Raw genomic sequence first — 21882 nt, forward strand, 5'->3', positions numbered from 1 at the left:
TGTATAACAGTCAAAGACACGAGGTAAAAGTAACAAAGAAATCGGGATTTATAATTGACGAGAGATTATACAAATGATGAGAGGGAGAGATTTAGAGAAGTGTCCGCAAGATAAAGAAATACACTAAATACACCTGATTACAATAAGCAAAACTTAGATTAAGAGAGAAATGCAATATTACAAGAAACAAGAAAAAATATAACAGGTAATAAGCTATACAAAATTTGTAATAAGCGATAGCAAAAGTCTGGTAGCATTTAGCGGCTTACTCTACGTTCGGTTGTACTCCAAGAAACTCGATTTACCATACAAAACTCTTGCACAAAAGCAAATAACATATGATCGGCGATACGATACAAAAGCAGTAAGTAATACTAGCACAGAAAGAAAAGATAACGATAGCAAAGACGATAGAAACTACAAAAGCAGTTCTAAGCATAAAATTACAAGAAAATCAGAGAAATCAGAAATACATGAGATATTTATTCTGTAGTTACGAGGTCACTCAACGACAATTTTACGAAATCAATTATTCAACGAAATCATGCTGTTACACGACGGCTTACAGTAACTCAATGTTCGTGGACCATGATTCATACAGAAACTGGCGCCATTCGATCCAACCAAAATAATAATTAAGATACGAGAGTAAAAGAAATTATGAGCCTAACAGTACTATAGAAAGGCAGAAGCCTTACCTTGGCGGGCGACGTTAGCAAGTACTGATTTCAATTTGAAGTAAGCTTAACAATAGCAAAAGCAATAGGGAAGGAAGGTAGTAGAAGTTGAAGGGAAGGAAGGAGCTTCCGACAGTAAAACGATGGAGGGAGAAAAAATTGGAAGGTAGCGGTAGAACAAACAATAGCGATAGGACGATAGCGATAAGGAAGAAGAAAAAGGAAAATTAGCTGAAGGAAAATCTGAGTCAACGAGAGCGAGGTGGTAGCGAAGCTGTCTCCTGGCGGGTTGAGCGTAGAATAAGCAGAGTCGGGATCACCAATCTCGCTATTGTCGTCAGGTGATTCTTCTTTCCTTTGATTGGCCGTTTGTTCCCCAAGTTTTCTTTTCTAGTTTTCTTGGAGTACTCAGCTAGGGACGCGTTTTACGAGAGTTTACTTCAGCTTTATGGCTTTGTAACGGGCCATTTTAAAATGCCACGTTACAACATGTTAAGAATACATGTAAATATTGTTCGATGTAATGCAGACCGAGGTACTTATTAACTTATAATCATATATTGAAATCCTAATAAATTTATTCTTTATTTGCTACAATAATATCTTTTATTTATTTCATTTTTCGTTCAATTTTTCATAAAGTCTTCTTTGCTAATTAATAATGTTATTCAATCAAAAATATAGAATAATCATTTATATTACAGAAAAAAACGATACGAGGCAAGAAAATGAGGAGTGCAAAGTAGTAAGCTATGCTCAAACGGAAACAAGTTTTATATCCATTCCAGACGTTCTGCCCCGTATTTTCCGATTTTTCCACAAAACGTAATGACCCGTGCTCCGGAAACAATATGTTTGTCATTGAGTATTTTTTTCTGGATAAAGTCATTGAGGAACTTTACAACGATGAAAGGCAATTCACATTAAGTCCGAAAATGAATTGAAAATGTGTAGAAAAAAAAAAGTATGATGTTTATAGCAAATTCACGATCAGCGTAAAAAGTTAGCCTAGTTTGAAGAAAAATTCATCTCGATACATTCATTAGTTGAAGAGATATTTCAAGTTCGTGGGATTTGAACCCGCGAGTTCATTTTCGGCGCCAGCGCCTTCCGGGCGCAGATGGATTCCCCCCACTCCGTCGTCGTACGCGGCCACACATTTTGTGCCTGAATTGAGCACAAAAGCGAACAGTCCATTCAAGAGTAATGTCTTCGAAAATTTTGTACCGGTTAGTAGGAGTCTTTGTCTATACTATCATTTTGGAGTCATTTTACGCCCACTTAATTGTAAAAAATCGTTTTGCCTCAAAGTGTACATGATAGCCGGACTATTCGGAATTAATATTTTTCCAGTTTTGTTGCTCTTTGATAATTGTCCGATATAGAAATTCCGTGCAAAAAGAGTGGGTTTTATAATGTGAAATAGCTCTTCTCAAAAAGTATTAATCTGATCGAGCACCGGTTTTGCACACTCTTTTAGTATACCAAGAGACATATATTACGAGATGTTGTAAGATGTACATACATGCAGTATTGCACAAACTATTCGTTATTGTAGAAATGGCCGTTTTAGCGTATTTTTATTACTCTTTGCAAGAGAACTAATTGATCAATTTCAATTTGCGACCCACCAAATTGTTTAACTTTTATACCTATAAATTCTTATCAAACTTTTTCTCCCTTAGATCAATACTTTCCTCGCTATCCCTCAAAAACATGGTTTCACCAACTTTGAACGCTCCGCATTTTTTTTTGCACACAAAATCGTGGTTGGAAACACATAGGCCTTCGTCACGGCCAGCAGTTTCACAAGAATATATAGGTCTCATCCGTTCTGAAATCGTGTCATAAAAAGACCTTTTTTTGGCTTTACTGCCTGGATTATAAGAAACATTTATTGTAGATTATGAAAGAACTATTCTTATATACGTCTATGAAATAATTTGAAACATAGATTACTCGATTGAAGACGTAGAAGTATTATTCAACGAACTACTCACTAGAATCTAAAAATGACTTCTTGATTATAGGTACTCGTAATAATAACAGTTAGCCCCAAAAAAGGGAAAGAATGAATAACGCACGATATAAAAAAAGAGATCTCATAAGAAAAAAAAAAAAACTGATATTTCACAGGCTACACAGCATATTTTTTTTCTTTCCCTATAAGCACTCTAAAACCAAAGATTTCCTCTAAACGTACCTTAAAGCACTCAATTTCCCATTAAAGACCCCCTATTTTTTCCAGTCAGTTACTTATTTGTGAAGTGAAAACTTCTTTACGTGCACCGTGCACACTTTTCCCTGGATGGTGAATGCGAATGAGTCGTCATGCTCGGCTGTCTAAAGCTCATTCCGGTAAACTCGGATCGAGTCGACTTCAGCCAAGCGAGAAAGCCACAATCAGCGGAGCGAGAAAAAGAGCTAGTCAATGTGTCACTTTTTAAACCGTGTTCACCCGATAGAACGTTATATCAGAACACGTGACGCATTAGTAATACTCACCGTCCAGAAGAACACGGTGTGCATGGTTCCAATAATAATGACATATTTATTTGAAGTAATCATTAACCATAATTGATTAATATTTGTCTTAAGTGTATAATTTAATATAATACGCGTGTGTTTGTATATAAATTTTGGTAGAATTTGCTGTATATATGTACGACATAACTCAAAAACTATTTAATATACATGTTAGGGTATTTCAAAAACAAAAAGTTACGATTTTTCATGTGAAATTATTGAAAAGAAGGTTTATTGAGCATAATGTAGAATCCAGAGAAAGCTAGTAGTTTTTAGAAGGATAGTCTATCTGCGAGGTGGCAGAGTGGGTGATCATCGTTGATTAGATCGATAATTGTAAAGCTTCTAAAAAATCGGAGGTGTTGCCCGCAGTGCAAGGAGAAACTAATGGTAGACAACAAGCAAAGAATCAGTTGCGAGTATGCGAAGTTGGCGGTTTAGCCTGAAAGGTACAGAAAGCTGTGGTATTCGATTAGTGACAGTTTATCAATGCGTGGTAAAACTTAATGTACTGTTTTGAGTAAGTGTAGGCTGGTTAGCTTCTAGTAGATTTAGGCTCTTCAGCCTTCATTGATTTTAGTCTCTATAGTCTCGATTGATCAGTTGTGGCTCTTTCCTGTATATGTAATGACTCCGCTGAAAGCGGATCAAGTACTGCACTGAATTCAAAGAAGCGCTCCCTTATAAACTCGATCACGGAAGTAGGAACGCCCTCTCAGAGTGAACGATAACAGAGATTATGCCAGGGGGGTGACACTGGCACCTTTTCCTATACGATAAATGCAAACGCGTTTTGTCTCGGAATCTGAAGTTCTTGAAAGCGCCACCAGCAGCGCTGGCTGTTCCCTGAGCGTCTTCGATATAAATAAGCATATAAAGCGAGGCCGTCAGGTCCGTGAGGTCAACACCACCTCGGCCTCTCCCGTTCTTACAGAACAGCTAGCGCCACAGTGCGGCAAGCACATTTCGCGTGCCACTTTTATCTACCAGTGTCACCCCCCTGGATTATGCTTGTGCTGAAGAATACGACGTGGCTGCAAAAAGAGAGAGAGAGAGAGAGAGTGAGCGGGGCTATCTTTGAGACAGAAAATGATCTAGGAGATGAACACTAAAGAAAGTCAATGACTGTCGAACAGTGAGTAGTAGACGGGTTCCGTATTCCGTAAAAATGCTCTGACTCCTTTTAAACATCATGCTCCCACCCGTAAGAACTTGAGTTTTGATTTTAATCAGAACAACTTTAATCATTTTATCATCGTTTGTCGTGAGAAGGATTACAAAAAAAGATTTATCCTTGAAATGTGCAATATTGCAGGGCATAAAAATTCCGTTAACCTCAGATCAGAAACCAATAAGCTAAGTGATGTATACCGTAAGCTGATTTCTAACAAGCTCAGCAGGTAATTCGTTCTTGCGACATGGCGACAGTGGATCTAACTTGTTGAGTCGATAACCGAGTCAATAGTAAACTGTTAGCACCATCATGCAATTGAATTTGATACCGTGTTTAGCTTATTACACTTACGTTCATCGATCTTGTCAACTTGTTGTTTTCTTGTTTCCTCCTTTTGTCTTCGACCACGTAAGAGTTCGGTAACCGTCAAAAAATTCATCTTTCAGTTTTGAAAAAATACCAGTACGGCATCATGGTACTGACGGGTTTAGACTAATAGAAGTATTTGTCACTTTAATTTTTCCGGTAAGGGATGTAAAGCTTGTCGTAGTATTGGATGCAGTTAACAAGATTGACGAACCTAACCCAATTTTTGTCAATGTAATTGATGACCTAGCTATTCTCCTGAACATGAACTGAACTAATGGTAAAAATTTTTTCGAGTTCAAACTTTACGTACGCTAAATGTAAGTATTCAAGGTTTTGTATAGTTTTTTTTGTGGTTGTTTTCGCATCGGTGGCAGTTTGTTCGTAAAAATGTCTGAGTTGCATGAAATGTATTTGGAAGATAAACTAGTGTATTGTGTGACAAGGAAGCAACTCGTTTTTTTCGGGCTGAGCGTAAGTTTGCAATATAAGTCACACAGGTGAGTACACATACGCGTCGAAGATGAATATTGCAAATACGCAAGGCGAAAAGATGTTGGCCTCCTTGTTGCACACGACTCTTTTTATAACAACAATACGTGTTTTTCCCGAAGCACGAAATTAAACACACATGGAAAAACGCGTAAAACATGCTCGCGTTATGTAAAATTAATTGTCGCAACAAAGAAGCGTGACGAAGCAGTAGAAATTGAGTGTATAGTCAAAGCAGAAGGAATATTAGAGAGTATTGGGAAGGAGAATAAAATTATTAAAACCTTAGAAGTGGACTCGGAGTCTGCGAAAAATTAATATAATGATGATGTCGATGACGTGGAATGACTGCAACATACATTAAAAACTGTTGTCAAAAGCGGTGCAAGAAGTGTAGTAAGCACACAAAATGGTTATAAGTTTAGAAAAACTACGCCTGAAAGAAAAAGAAAATAGCAGTAAATTACACAAAATAGGGAAACATGGGCTGCCCCCCCCCCCCCCCCAATATTCCATATTTTTATAATTAAGAGTTTATAAGCGATTTGTGAACAAAGTAGAGCATTTCGGGTCAATTGGAATATTTCAGAAGTTTTCAAAAATTGAAATGTTTTTTTAAACATTCTTTGCAGCGGGTCCGTTGGGCCCCGGATTGTTTTGTTTTTCTTTTAATTATGGCAATGTAATGATGAATTTGTTCGAGACATAATTACACTTATACATAATAATTCTGAGAAAGTTTTGAGCTCGAAATCATTCATTCTAGTCCGAAATAAAAAACAAATTATTATGCTACCTTTGCACAGTTAGGGTACTGCGGCTGTTTCAAAATTGGCATGTATATATAATACACTTATATAACCATAGTAATAATCAATATCACACGTGCAATGAAAACTCGAAAGACTGAGAAAGAAAAATTTGTTCCTGTTTAAATGGAGAAAATTATTTCATATTGCAATATAGTTTTACTAGTTGTAAGTAATGACAGCTAATCTTACTTTTTAAAAAGTATAAATGTTGATCAATAGGTTACCATGCCTGTGTCTATCTAATTTTGTTCTATTTGGTCAGTACTATGAAAAAATATTGGAACCCTAATGCGCCCTATTTTACAAAACTTTCTCCTAAAATTACATAGCTTGAGCACTATGAAGTCTGTTACATGATGAATGGAAAATAAATAATAGTAATATGCAACTAAAAAATACTTACGCTAGACACACACACACACATTAACATATACACGAGTACCATAAGGGGCCATTCATTAATTACGTAAGGGTCCCCAGGGGGAGGGGGGGGGGGGGGGGGGTTAAGAAAATCCATGGATGCCCTTATCTTGGGGGAGGGGGGTAAAACCCATTGTTACGTAATATTTTACAAGTCGAAATTTATTATTAAAAATCTATTTCTATTTCGGATGCTGAATGATTTTCTTCATTCGATAATGTGCACTTCGATTTACATCTTATCTTACAAATTTTTATTGTTTATTAAAATTAAAAAATCTTAAATATGTTCATTTTTATCCATTTTAAAGGCATGGAAAATAATTGTATTATAGTGAATTCTTCCTGCGTATTAATTTTATTTTAATCATTTGGAAAATAAAAAATGATTCTTGTGTTATTCGTTTAAAGATTGTTTAACTGATTTATGTTTGTTCACTTTAAGATTATTTAAAAACTTACTTTTAATTATAATAATAATATTCCAAAGACTAGATAGTTATCTAATAATATAAAGATAAGCTATATCTGATAGCAATGATAAAGTATAACCTAAATTATCTGCTAAAAAATAAAAATCTTAGATTTACGTCAAACTGTGAGTTTTAGTCTAACTGATCCTTTTCTAACAACGTTTTATTATTCAGAAAAACGAGATTGAATCTTACGTAAGAAAAGGGAGGGGGGGGGGGTTCGAGAAATCTTATATATCCTTACATGGGGGTCAAAAATCGCCAAAATCATCCTTACGTAATTAATGAATGGCCCCAAGCACGACAGTGTACATTAGCAACAGAATCAGTATCAAGACGAACATCGAGAATAAATGTTGACAGATCTCATAAACGCAAATTAGTAATTTAACACTACCGTAAATCCTTAACAATGAACAAATCCAAATTAAGAATCGGAAGTTTCAGTTTCAATGAAATTATTTTATTAGCATAAGAAAGGATAGTAAAGTTGTGGATCTTCGGCAACCCCTGGGAAGTACACGTACCCAAAATGGGTCGACTTAAATTCTTCAGGTAAGCACTACGCAAAGGGACCTCGACTTTCGGGTTTTCATTGTCCCTCGAAAAATCCGTTAGACAGTTAGTAAATAGGCTGTCTGGTCATTTTCATCAATTCAAAGTAACCATCGTGTACTGAAGATTTTGTATCTTTGGTTGACTCAATTTGGGACAGTATGCCAAAACCGCAAAGTTTTTCATTTTTATAAAACTCAATATTTTGTTTTCTAATCAATTTTTAAAGTTATATAACTATTGTGAAATGTAAGTGTAGATTATATTTAGATATTTGTATTAAAACGTAGTTATAAAAAATATATTTGAGGCATAAGTAATAAAAATTATTTTTTTCTTGCTTTCGTAATATGTTCACTTTGTGTACAGCGTAAAGCTTTATTGTAACGAAAAGATTTTTTTACTCTCTGTAAAACCACCTTGTGACGGGGGGTGAGCCTCGCACTTATCTGGAGAAGGAAGGCGGGAGACGAGAGACGAGGGAGAGTAAAGTCACACGCCGAAATTATGGAAAAGCAGAAAAATCTATTGTGTATTTGTGGTCGGTTTCGATGAACCTTACGTGCTACTTAACAATGTGGTCGGTCCCGCGTGGCGGCTGGTCACGCCCCAGCCGATTAGCGTGTACTTAAAAATTATTCCCTTAAAACTATTTTCTTAAAACTAAGAAGGTGATACAAATGAGTGTGTGAGTGGAAGGGTGTGTGTGTGGGGGGAGGGTGTGAGGGTGTGTGGGGGGATCGGGTGAGGATGCAGTGATGGGATGCGGTGACTGGCGGTGGCGGTGGTTGGCGTGGTAGTTGCACGGTGAAGTGAATATGGATCAGCTGACCTTTACTAGCGTCGAATCGGTGTCCTAAAGGCACGGACTTATGGACGGAGCATTCCGTTGCGGGGGTATCCCAAAAGACGGAAGGGGAATCGGCTCGATCAGCCATCTTAATAGGAGCCAATTGCGCGCCACGTTCAAACAGATCACCCCACATAATAATTACTATCGATGGAGTTTGCTGATAAATATAAGCTTAAATTCAGTGTCTTATTTTCTTGAATAATAATTTATATTGTTTTATTCAGAAATAGTAATTTTTTTAATGATTATATGAATATTGACTAAAGTTAAATGTTTAACTATACATAGTAATGGCTTGTTGAAGTATTTTTTCGGGGTATAGAAATTAGGATTTTGGTGGGGTAAATTTACATTATTTAAGATACATTCTGTGATTGAATTTGCTGAAAACAGCGCCAAACTCATTTCTCTTTTCAAAATAAAAGTGAGGTACGATATTTATATAGAAATTGGTTTCGGCTCAGGGGTACGACACCTTATCTTGTCCACAGTAAATATTACCTTGGATCTAAATGAAGTCTCCTAGTCACAGGTAACGCCAAATCAACTCCGGTGTAAAATATCTGCAAAAAAACGTGGCTGTAGGTAATCTTCGCAATATGAAATGATGAAATAGACGTATGTACGGAATTTTAATTTTTTGTTGCAAAGGCTAACAATATAACACCACCACATTATGCGGTTAAAAAAAACATATAACAGAGTTAGGAAAGATGTGAAAAATATCTTAAATTCTATCACAGTATAGGAATTAATGAATGTAGCACGTATCAAAAGTATGAGTACAAGACGACTAAATGTCGATATCAAATAACATGTGGTTAAAAAAATATGTAAGAAAATTAGAAAGAATGTGAACATCTTAAATTCTATCACAGTAGGAATGAATGTAGTACGTATCAAAAGTGTGAGTACAAGACGACTAAATGTCGATATCAACTAACATGCGGTTAAAAAAATATGTCACAAAATTATGAAGAATTTGAAAAACATCTTATAGTCTATCAGGCACAGACAGTTAAATAGCTTATAAAAAATAGTCACAAATATAAAGAACCACAGCCGCAGAAAAAATATTAGTAGCATAATAGTATTTTTGTACAGACAGCCTTCATTGACCTCTGAACAGTGTCAACTTATTGAATGTATGCCTGTCACTACGTGCCGTATCTACAATTTTTTTACTAATGTAATACAATCTAATTTTCACATATTTCCGGACAATGGCTGATGTCAAATGGACAGAATGATTTTCTAAGGCCATTTGGTCGTGGCAATGATCATGTAAATCATAGAACAAGGTGTTCATTTCTGTCAAACTTGACAGAACAAAAGTTGACAAATAGTCCTCTGAGAATTTTCTCTGTAAAAATTTGCCACCACTTTCTTTTAGAGCAAAGCGTATCACTTTTTCCGCTGTACGACAAATGCGCTGTACGCTATCAGATGGGTAATGTAAACCACCTCGACTTTTCAATGATATCAAAGCACTTTTTGGATCTGATTCAGTACCTGACAAAGCATTGATACATGTTTCGCAGATGACAGTCTTACTCAGATGCTTGACGACAAAACCGGCAATATATACAATAATCCTATTAGAAAATTCTGATATACTTCGTATATCAGGTAGATACGAATGATCATCAAGAACAGCAGAACTGTTACTTAAGTTGGATATTGAGTCACTATTGATCAGTTGAGCAGCAGGTGTAGAAGAGTTAATTATATCTTCTGGTTTTCGTGCGGATGTGACATGTAATATCGATATGTTTTCTAGCGGAATACAATTGCCTGCATCTGTGTCTCGAATTTCAGAATGTATGAGGAGTTTTTTAAAAGCTGCTTTAAATTGTCGGACTGTGGGGTTATTATTATGACCACCATGTGAGCGAATGCAGCCAAAAAATAACTCTACGTGATCTTGGCTCAACTTATATGTTGGTAGATGTGTCAGTACTTTTGTTTGTTCGCACAGTTCATGGAAAATACCTTTCAGGCTTTCGATACAGATTAAAAATCCTAAGAAGCCCATTCTTCGTTGTGTATTGAGAATACTGCGTCCCGTGTCACGTTGTTTTAAACTTAATATGTAATCCCGACATGCATCAAGTTTCGTGATTACTTCTGCTTTATTTTCAGAATGGATTGGCTTTTTGAAGCCTGCCTGCATCAAATTTTTAGAATTGAATATATCAAATAGATCATTAGATAATTCAAGAAATTCTTCGGTGGGTGCAGAGTTTTTAAAATAATCCAGCTGCAAATTTGTTCGACAGAATTTAATGCTATTTGCAAGAGATGTGCTAAGTACCTGTGTGGCAAATTTCACTTTCATTTTTTGTTTGTGATAGGCTATGTGGCCTGAACGTAAATTATTGCCTAAATGAAGCCCTTCTTCTTCTTGTATTTCATGGATCTTTTTTATATAACCCCATGAAATCAAGTGTCCATTTCCATTCGTGATTGTGCATTTTGAATCCCCCAGTGTGTTTCGTACCAGTTTAACCATGTGACAAGGATCTGGTATAATGTATACTTTTTCCAATGTCACTGGATGAAAAAATTATGGTTGCAGAGTAGCCGGGTCATCCAACTTACAACCAAGTTGTTTTGCCATAGAAATGTTGGCGGGAGCTCCATCAAATGTTAAAGATATCACTTTTACACCGGATTCTTGCAACATGGTTAAACACTGTTGGACTAGAGTGACTTTTTGATTCGCATTTATGCCACCAGTTAAGAAAAAGCCGACTGGTATTTTCCATGAACTGTTTATACACACAAACAAAAACTCTAAAGCATCTTTGGCAACGGTTTGTGTATCGCTAGCTATATTAGTACCCATATCTTCATAGCCGCTAAATTTCTGTCCATCATACTCGATATGCTGGCGTATGGACATCTCGTCAAAAACCAGAGAACCAACCAATAAATGATCTACTATGTTAACACGTTCCTTGATAGCATTAAAAGATTCAATGCTAAAGCCAGGTTCCCCATTTACTGATCTATACCACTTGGACAATGTCTTAGGGTGCGGCAAACACGAGTCAAATTTTTCACGTACGTAATTGTAAGCACGTGGGGAGTAATAATGCAAGGTTAAAGCAAATGAGCGTAGCTCAGGTGCGAATTTTTTTGGTAGCATGCCATGCTTATTTTGTGTTACTACACGTTTCAGTAGATTTTTGGTGGACGTACCTATATTTTGTAAAACATCCAGCTCTTCATCGGTGACCTTGTTGTGTTTTTTCAACCCAGACAATGCATTCTTCAATGATGCGATTCGTTTTTCTTTCAGGCGAGTCCCTCGTTTCAAATCTCTTATCCGTTGCTGATACGAGATTTTTTGCTGTTTTATTATTTCACGTAATCGTAACTTTGTTGGAGAGTTAACAATAATGGACTTCGAAACCGATGTGGCTTTATCAACTGATGTTGGTGGTAGCGGTGTTTGAGAAGCAGAGTCTTTCATGGTACGATAGTCCTTACCAGCTGAAAAGATACACATTAAACGATAATGATCTATTGCAATAACAATCACGTGGAATTTGAGTGAAATTGGTGATTTACAAATAACAATTTCCTCTTTTTCTCGATCACTGAAACCCGTCGATTCTTCAACTTCATCCACAGAAACAGGCTCATGGGTTATGGGGCATGTGGTTGTTGCTTCGTTAATGCATGCATGATGAAATTTCAGCTTTTTAGATGTTTTTTTCAGCCTCATCTGCACTAAAGGCTTTATCATCTTTGGAGCGCTTACGTATGGTTACTTTCTGAGCACTATTTATGTTGCATACCTCTTTCAACACTACAACTTCTTCCTGGTCATTTGTATTATTGGATTTGTCACAAACTGCATGGACCTAGATAAACACATATTGCACATTTGCACAGCTGAAAGTCATTTATTACTTATATTGGAAAACCTCACAAATAGTTGATGAAACTCACAATTGGAACAGCATCATTTTTAAGCCTAAGTCTGCTCACAGAAGTTCGATTGAATGACTCACTTGAAAAGTGATATGAACATAAGAAGCAGGATTTGTGTAGAGAAGCTTCCGTCAACCCCATACGTTCGATCCATATTTTTCTCCTGTCACCACTTTTTGGAAAACTAAAATATATATAGAAATGAAATATAATACTGAGCCCTTCACTACGATATTTGTAATTTTCACACGTATCTTACGCATGAAATGTGATTTTGTTGTCTTTTTCAAGCTCCAACTGAGCCCTGCTTTTTCTGTTGGATCGATGAGTACAACCTTTTGCCAGACAGTGAGGCATGTTGTCCAGAGCTCAAAACTAAATTAATAAGCATACGAATCGACCATGTATTATTTATAGTTTACAAATAATGCTACCACGCAAATGAAAATAAATTTGGATGCGGTTACACACGCGGTTACATATAAATATATCTGATATTCTAATAAGTAAATTTCTACATAGATGCACATACTTACCAAGTACATAAATTTATATTATTTCACCAATATACTTCACTGTCACGGCCTTCCGATTTCTTTTTGGACTGTTGTAAAACGAACAAGCGGCATGAATTTAGAACACGGATTCAGAATCAATTTTCAACTGGTACGAGAACCGCGTTGAATTTTGCGCGCAAATGGCTGCCGTTCTGATTCCCCTTTCGTCTTGTGGGATAGCCCCCCGTGTCTATAATGTCACTTTGCGCTCCGTCCATAAGTCCGTGCCTAAAGGCGTCCGTCTGCGTCGGTATCGAGCACAAGAGGAAGAGTGTCGTCTCCGGCCGGCCCGGCGCGTCTTCGGGTGCGCCCGGGCCGGTTCGGCGTTGTTGGGCCTCGCTCCGCGGGTTTGGGGCTTATTGTGACGTGCACGCGGGGTGCAACGTCACAACCTAAACATTCATATTTTACCTATCCTAAAAGTCCTATACAAATTCATCTCACGAAAAAAAATGGAAGATTTCGAAATAATTCAAAATCGATTATACTACGTTGAAAAGCACATTTTGAACTATGAAACCTAAAATTTTCATCCTAATATCTTCAATAGCATAAAAGCTATATAGAAGTAAGCAAAAAGCGACAAAAAGTACATTTTTTAACATTTAAGATTTCGTTTTGCCACCAAAAAGAAAAATAATTTCAAAAACAAGTAGTCTGTCGAAAACTGTAAATTTGACACTTTATTTAATAAAAGAGCAACCTTCTACACCCATTACAAGCGTCACAATTCTTATTCAAAGGTCGCCGTCCCCTTTTCGGTCGGAGTACTTGTCAGGTGCAGTAAAAATCAGGTCACCTCACAAGGGTTAATAATGGGCTGTGTAAAAACATTTTTTAAAAAGTAGACATACAAAAAATGACCGTCAACAGGTGGCTTACACTAATGAAAGTAAAATTGCAAATCAAATCAATGTATTTTTTTATCAGGTTGGCAGTAACACGGTAAAGAATTTACAAAAGCCGGGAAATATGTTGAAACTGTGTCACATAAAAAAGTCGATAGAACCATTTTCTTAGAGCCCAATGATAAGTGTGAAATGTACAAGGTCATCTTCCAATTGAAAAATAAACAAGCAGGGAGGAGCCATAACATTAATGCAAAAATTCTAAAAACCTTGGCTTCTGTCTTATGTGAATCTTTGGCATATATTTTTAATCTGATCGTGAATACCGGAAAAATAATTATACCTAAAAAAGCGAAAATTATGCTCATCTATATGAAGAGAGAAAAACGACATGTAACTAATTACATACTGATTTCACTGATTTCAAATTTCGGTATAATATTTGAAAAAATTTATTTTTTAGAAGAAAATTGGTACTGTAAACACATTAGCGGAAGTCATTAATTATTTATACACTTAACTAGTTAAAACTAAACTGACTGTGGCGTTATTATTGGACCTGGCGATAGCCTTTGATACGGTGAACTTTAATATACTATTTAAAAAATTGGAGAGAATAGTGTGCATGGCAAAGCCTTAGATCTTATAAAAAACTACTCTACAGAGAGAACACAACTAGTAATTATAAATAAAACCTGGAGTTATGCAGTAGAAGTCAATCTAGGCAGGCGTTCGTCAAGGTTCAATACTAGACCCACTTTTATTCATAATCCACCGCAATGACATATTTGATGTATTACCGGTAGAACAAGTTATATCATATGATGATGATGATACCATTATGTTATCATCTAAAGAATGTTGGAAAGAAGTTATTGAATATGCTAATGATCAGCTGAATATTGTATACATTTGGGTGTATACCCATCAACTTTCAATTAATCTGCGGTAGACGATCTACTTCACATTTAAGATCTACTCTGATTGTTTCCCTATGCACACTACAATCAAAGTCGAAAATGTGGTCGTAAAACCAGCAACTAAATCCAAGTACTTAGGATTAATAATATAATCGATGAAAATATGAAACAGGATGCACTTACTCTGGCAACTAGTAAATATTGTAAATACTGACTTATATTCTCTTTAGTAAATCGATAAAAGTAATAACCAAGGAAACCCTTTGAATAATTTAATATTTCATATAATCGCAATCTACGGGACCATTTTGTGGGGTTCTGGGTATAACACTAACTTATGACCACTACGCAATTTGCAAGACAGATTTTTGGAAATAATCCTTACGGCCAGAAGAAATAGATCTAGTTCAAGCAAAAAAAGGTCCTCCGAACTCCCCCTGAATCTTTGGCAAGCATATGATTTGAATGTGTTACTCATACATTACAGTCAGCTGAAATTCATGTATAATGACAATCAGAGTCGTACCACACTCAAATCCTTATAATTAACGATGAACAAACACAAAGTAGGTAAGAAGAATCGCTATTGTATAATTGTATTGTATAATTATTTAAAAAATATGGTTTGTCAATTAAATTAGATATTCATTTGTTTCAAAGGAACAAGGAGTACAATTTTGAATCCGACGAGTCAATATCTTTATATGAATGTTCTGAACATTACTTTAAAACATGGTTATCCTTGAAGTTAATTGTAACACCGAGGCACATATTAAAAATGTTGATTTTCAACTTGTGTCACAGAAAGTTTCTGAGTTTTACTCTTCGGATTAGATATTTTTATATTAGATTTGAAATTAAAGGAAACCGTAAGACCTACAACTTCCTTCGCCAACCATTAAAAGTGGCGATGATCTCTGCGCGTGTCATGAATTGAACAGAAGGAGAAGATATAAGCGAACAGCAGAAGTTCAATTATTTTGACTGTACTTTCTGTTGATAGAAAAAAAATTCATTGTTATTCTTAATGTGTGAAGTAATAAAAATAATTGAACGAATTGTCCATTGTCCCCACCTACCTGCTTCGTTTCTTCCAAGCACCCAACATTTAAACAGATTTCTTGTTTCAATCGAATAAGACGAATTTTAAAAGGTAACAGCATTAAATTCCGACTGTTCTTTGACGAATCAACTTTCCGACTCAATAACAAATGCTTCCCAAGCTTTTCCGATTGACTACCTCAATTACTTGAGATTGTAACCTCAAAAATGCTTGTGAACTACATCGCCGACAGAAACAGAATTTGACAGCTGAGACTCAGGGTGGCCAGCCTGCACGGACCGCCGATTAAAACTCGCGCATGCGCATTTCTTGTATAGTTTCTAGAGATTCTCCCGGTACATGATGATGAAAAAATGCTCAGCCTATTTTTCAAGAGTACCACTTAAGACGAGAAGCGTTATAAAGTTCTTCCTGTTTCTTGGTTTTCGTTTGGGTTTCTCTTGAATTTAAAATGAAAGATGTGTCTGTATATTTTAGCTGAATGTGAAAAAAAAATTTAACAGGATATAAATATAGACTACATGCAATCATTTTTGCTCAAAGATTGGGGCACAATTTATAAATTTGGTTGAGACCATAACACAGTTTTCTTTCGACTTTAAATGAGACCAAGAAATGAAAATATAATGAGAATGTATGAAATGTATTAGAGAAATATGTAAATATACAGTTATTTCATGACCGGTAGTATTCAATTGCGTTTGTAAATTTTGAAAATATGTATTTACGATATATTAAAGAGCAAACTCCGCCATTGAAAATTTTCTAATATCTAATCTAATTTTATTTGTTTCACTTACAGTAAACTATGGAAATCTACTGCTTCAAGCACTTCTAGAACACTGGTGGAGGCCGCTACATGGTGATGATGAAAATGAAGGAAATGGTAATGATGGGAATGGTCCAACGCATACGAGAGGAGGCAACCCATATTTCTCAGTACCTGGACATACGCCTGTTATCTTCAGGTATACCTTAACTTACAACATTGACTATGCACGGTAATTTATGTGCAATATGAATACATTATCAAGGGTAACCACTCCGGAAACGTCATCATCTCATGCAGTTCTTGAAACTTTTGAAACTATTCCCAGATGAAAAAATCATGTACCGGGCTTGTTTGCTTACAGTGAAGTTGGTGGTAGGACTCTGTATAGATTGCTCGTCCGCGATGCAGCCGGAGAAACGGAAGGCGTTCTTCTAAATGAGACTGTCCCTCCCTGGGTGGTCGACATCGTTGTGGATAAAAACCTACCGAAATTTATAAAAATTCCCTTCTACCTTTTGCCGCACTCCACCTCTGGGGTGAAGAGTTTGAAAAAGTATGTTTTTGTCCTTCTGTCTTGCTGAGTAAGTTAAGTAGGTTGAATTTATTTCCCAATCGAGTGTAACTAATGAAACATTGATTTTTACAGAGATCGCCTGATTGCCAATGATTTTATACAGGTACGCAAAGTTGCCGAACACGTTTATGATAAAGTATTGGGGGCTGGTAGCGATTCAGGTTCAGTTGCTGGTGGCGGAAATACGGTATCAGGTGGATCCCCAGCTGGAGATAGAACAAACGCTGACTCAAACACAGATAACACCTCGTTGGCAGAAGAGAAAGTTGAGTTGCTCTGCAATGACCAGGTTTTGGATCCATCTATGGACTTGAGAACGGTAAAGAACTTTTAAATATTTACACGGCGCCTTATCCGTCATTTTTCATTTCATGACAAAATACTTAATCTCATTTATACTTCCAGGTGAGACATTTCATATGGAAGAGTTCTGCTGATTTAACACTCCATTATCGACCAATAAAATAGTTAAAACTTAGATCAGAGTCATCGAAGACTTATCAATATATATTGCGGCACTATGGCATTATGGCCAATAAATCTCTAAGTGAGTACTTCATGTAATCCTCGAAAATTAGTCGATGAAGATTTACGAAGTGTGTGTTAGTGGGTGATAGTGCAGTGAGTTGAGAGCTATAATCTCAAAATTTTTCAACATGTCAATGACCATTCGAAAAAGAGAAAAAACTATCCCAAAACTTTCGTGAAGTTCACTTCAAGATCACAGTTAGTCCCTAGATATGTTGGAAAAATTATAGTTAATAAAGCATCAAAGTTTTGAAGTATTGCCATTGAAACCTGAAAATCCGTAAATAATAATCATGTAATATATTAAGATATTGAGAATAGAGTGTCACCCGATGATGGCAGGCTTGTGTAAATTCAGACAGAGGAGCCCAATCTAACTAATATTATCTACCATACTTTTGACACTTAATTTCCCAGACATTTGAAAAATTTACAAAAATTGCGATTTTGTGATGTCGAAGTTTATTTCAACCATTAACCAATTACCTTAGGAGGTAGATAGGGAGTTAGGTACGCAGGTAGATTTTTGCCATTTCTGAAAAACTTCACGAAAAATACGAATAAAAATATTCAATTCAATGAAGAAGAAGATTTGATTTAGTCACTTTAATGACTATTTGATTCTTTCATTGCTGCGAAAACCACTCAAAACTGGATGTTTCAATATTTTCCTACTGTTCTTGATATTCACTTTTTATATTTATATCAAATTTTTTTACTGTTTTTCAATGCGTAGTTATGGGGATAGAATTTTAAGGGGGAACAAGGGTCTGAGATACCAAAAAAAGCATATTATGGTGAATTTTTTTACAGAGTTCATTATTTATTAACATTTTTAAACTTCTTGCACATTATTAAGCATTATTCGAAGAATATTCTGCTACATTTTCATAAAAAAATATTGAAAATTTAGCCAGTGGTAGTGGTGAGAACCGAGTCACCTCAAAAAAAAGTTTCCATGCGGTAGTCAGGATAACTCATAATTGCTACATCTGAAATTAAAAAATCAAAGGGATTTCTTTAGTACATAAGTTTATCTTGAATTTGAACAAAGGAATTAACAAAATATTCATTTTTGAATTTTTGGTGAAGGTGCAATCCAAAAACTCTGATTTAAACTTTGATTTTCTCTTTTTGTTTACTTAAAAAATAAGTTGCAATTGAAAAGAAAAAATCCTTCGTTCAGAAACTAGTATTTAGTATATAAACAAAGTGTGCAAAGTCTAAGCGAAATCGGTCCGAAGGTTTTCGAGAAATTTTGAGCACCGCATGGAAACTTTTTTTTGAGGTGACTCAGTTCTCACCACTACCACTGGCTGAATTTTCAATACTTTGTTATGAAAATGTAGCAGAATATTCTTAGAATAATGTTTAATAATGTACAATAAGTTTAAAAATATTAATAAATAAGGTACGCTGTAAAAAAAATCACAAAAATATGCTTTTTTTTTGGTATCTTAGACCCTTGTCCCCCTTAAGCTTTCTGTCGTCACTATTTAGGTCTTCATTACATACCAAAAAGTTTTCACACACGTGAAGTTTTCTCGACAAATAGTCTGATACAATAACTAAAATCTTGAGATAATTAGCAATAGTTGCTAAACATCCATTATTAGATATTGGGACAACGAAAAAATTCTCGTAAATGGAAGGACGCTACATATTGAAACTCTGACATCTGCAGAAGACACCCAGAAATTGGGAAATTTACTAATTTCTGTTTTATTAATTCATTGAGATATTTAATGGATGTTTAAAACTTTATATCAACTTCAGGTGCACAGTGACTGTTTCGAAATGAAATTAGGTACGCCCAAGGCTAAAGAGATGTTCGATGACCACTTGAGTAGATAAGTGCATAGTTGACTAGTCTGTTGCATTAATTAAGTATGAATGGGCCTCACCATCTGAATCACAAGATGGTAAAAGCGAAAAACGTAAAAAAAAAACTGCAGCTTTATTATATGCACCAATGATACCGAAGACGAATGAAACAATATCTCTACGATGCAATGCAAGCGAATCTTACCACATTCGAATAACGCAAGCTACGATATTAAGAAATTGAGGAAACGTTTTGTAATCAAAACGGTCAGAATGATTAGACTCTGGTGTTTTTGTCTTTATGTTTTTGGAGCTTATTCTGTTTACAAGAAAGATCCCGGCAGATCGCCTGAAAAACATGTTACAAATAGGTACTTATGCCCAGAGCTGATAAAAATATATTTGTGCAAGCATTGTACTACAGATGTTCATGAACAATTACGTTTGTGCGTCATAACCATATTATAACGTAAGATTTCTGGAATATTTTTCAAACAATTCGTGAGGATCCGAGGGTGTGGAGATCAGCGAGCAAACACGAACCTGAAGACATTAGAATCGGATCAAAAATACCAGAGTTTAATGATATTCAACGTTTCAATTATAAAACCTTTTTTTCAAATAGTTCATAACCTAACTTGTGTTATTTGCATTTGCTCAAATTCATTTCTATCACATCTTAGGGTTATTGTTTTATTCGTGTTCACTATCATTAGTGCTAATGACATTAATGTAGATTCATTATCTATTCCTAACTTTTGTTTTAGACCCTATTCGTCTGCAGAAATTACGTGTAGCTAAGAAGTACATCACATGAATATATTGTCATAATTGTAACTAGAATGCATCTGTACAGAGTGTGAATAAAATATTTTCGGATGAAGCAGTTTCATTTGTGATGAATGTATTGACGAGTTTCTTAAAAATTCATACGTTCAAACTAGTTTTATGACGATGATAACCATAATGTAATATCATATTCTGTTAATGCAAGCCATACCATTCGCGAAAAATTTACATGTAATTTGTAAATAGTTTTTCTTCCCATATACATTTGAATTTATAATACTAATGATGAAAATTTTGAAAGAAAAATTTTGTAAGTTGACTGGCTAGAACCATTTTCATTAGTTTAAAAATATGTTCTAGAATTGGAAGATTTGGGTTGCAATTAATTTCAGATAATTCATTCCCTTGCGCCATCTTTATCATCACATTTAACCAAAATATTTTTGTCTTTCTCGTGACCTTTGCCAAAAGTAACGTATCGGATTTGTAAAACTTGAATACTCCTTGAAACGAGTAATTATGGTGCTTTTCTCATGTGAGACAAAATCTTTCCTGTCTATCACGCGGTTTGAATAATAACTGCAGTTTAAACGGACAAAATAAAACGTTATGAAGCCGAGAAATGAATACCATGTCAATTTACATTCAATCAAACTGTATTTAAGCAGCCAAAGTAATATTAAACATTAGCCAAATAGTTTTACGAAATGAAGGGTAACAAACACTAATTAATCTCTGGTTGTGTTTCAATTTGTTACAGAAGTATTGTTATTGCATTTACTGTTTAAGAAAAATTTACATTCAAGGAGATGCTATATTTGAATAAATGACCATGCTCGCAGGTTTTCGGATCTCGCTTGGACGCCATAAAATTAAATTTCCTTTGACCATTCAACATTTAAGTTGCTGTCTAATGGCGCTAGACTTGAAAGGCAGTTTGTTATCTCAACTACTTTACCGACAGATTTGATTAAATAATACTTAGTGGGTATAAACGGTGAGTTTTATGTATTAGCAAATGTTGCTGCCCCAGTCGAAGCAAGGTTGACCTTCCTCAGAACAAAATGCGACTTCTTTTATTATTTTGTTATTTATTATATATTAAGGATAATTTTCCGGCTCGCTTTAAATTAATAACATCTTGAGCTTTAAAAGAAGTCACATTTTGTTCTATGAAAAGTCGACCTTGCTTTGACCGAAATGTCAGCATTCGCTAACGAATAGATGCAACAGTTTATACCGACAAGGTATTATTTATTTATAAAATCAATTAGAAGATCAAGAAAACATTACAATTCTCGACAGAGAAATCAAGTTCCTCAAACGTTGATCAATTTCTGTAGCAAGCCCCATTTCACAAATTGTAAATTGTTGAATGCCTGAAGGAAATAGTAGATTATGTAATAAGGGAATAATCGGCTTTATTCCCGTGTTGCAAGTAGCATTTTATTCCCAGTTTAACTGTGGCCATATTATGGACTTGAATAGTGGTTACTCTATCAACGTAAATACATTTTATTACTCCGTTCAGGTGTAAACAGGAAACTCGCATAGAACTATTCAGTCGGGTGAATATACGAGAAGGGGATTTCCTCAAGGAGAAGCCGGAAATCGACTACGTTCTATTTCTCATTGGGAAAGTCTTTCTACACTCATAGTGGCATTATTAATTATTTAGAATCCTTTGGCACAGTTTGCACTGAAACTTTGTTCAAAC

At 35.4% G+C, this 21882-nt stretch overlaps 1 protein-coding gene across 2 annotated transcripts in view; it reads left to right on the forward strand.

Annotated features, from left to right (window-relative positions):
- The window catches only part of LOC124411079 (WD repeat-containing protein 48), a 48026-nt gene extending 26973 nt beyond the window's left edge, over window positions 1-21053 (forward strand). The window contains exons 8-12 of one of the 2 annotated variants that reach the window (XR_006929638.1): window positions 16481-16646; window positions 16812-17003; window positions 17097-17343; window positions 17430-17571; window positions 21008-21053. Coding sequence is in view for 1 of the 2 variants with exons in the window: in XM_046889947.1 (XP_046745903.1) it covers window positions 16481-16646; window positions 16812-17003; window positions 17097-17343; window positions 17430-17492 (668 nt within the window). In the remaining variant the exon portion in view is untranslated. Of the gene's footprint in view, window positions 1-16480; window positions 16647-16811; window positions 17004-17096; window positions 17344-17429; window positions 18302-21007 lie in introns of those variants that run through there. The other variant, XM_046889947.1, reaches the window with a different exon arrangement.
- The last annotated feature ends 829 nt before the right edge of the window (window positions 21054-21882 follow it).

The sequence above is a fragment of the Diprion similis genome, chromosome 10, assembly GCF_021155765.1.
Source record: "Diprion similis isolate iyDipSimi1 chromosome 10, iyDipSimi1.1, whole genome shotgun sequence".
NCBI classification, from domain to species: Eukaryota; Metazoa; Arthropoda; class Insecta; order Hymenoptera; family Diprionidae; genus Diprion; species Diprion similis.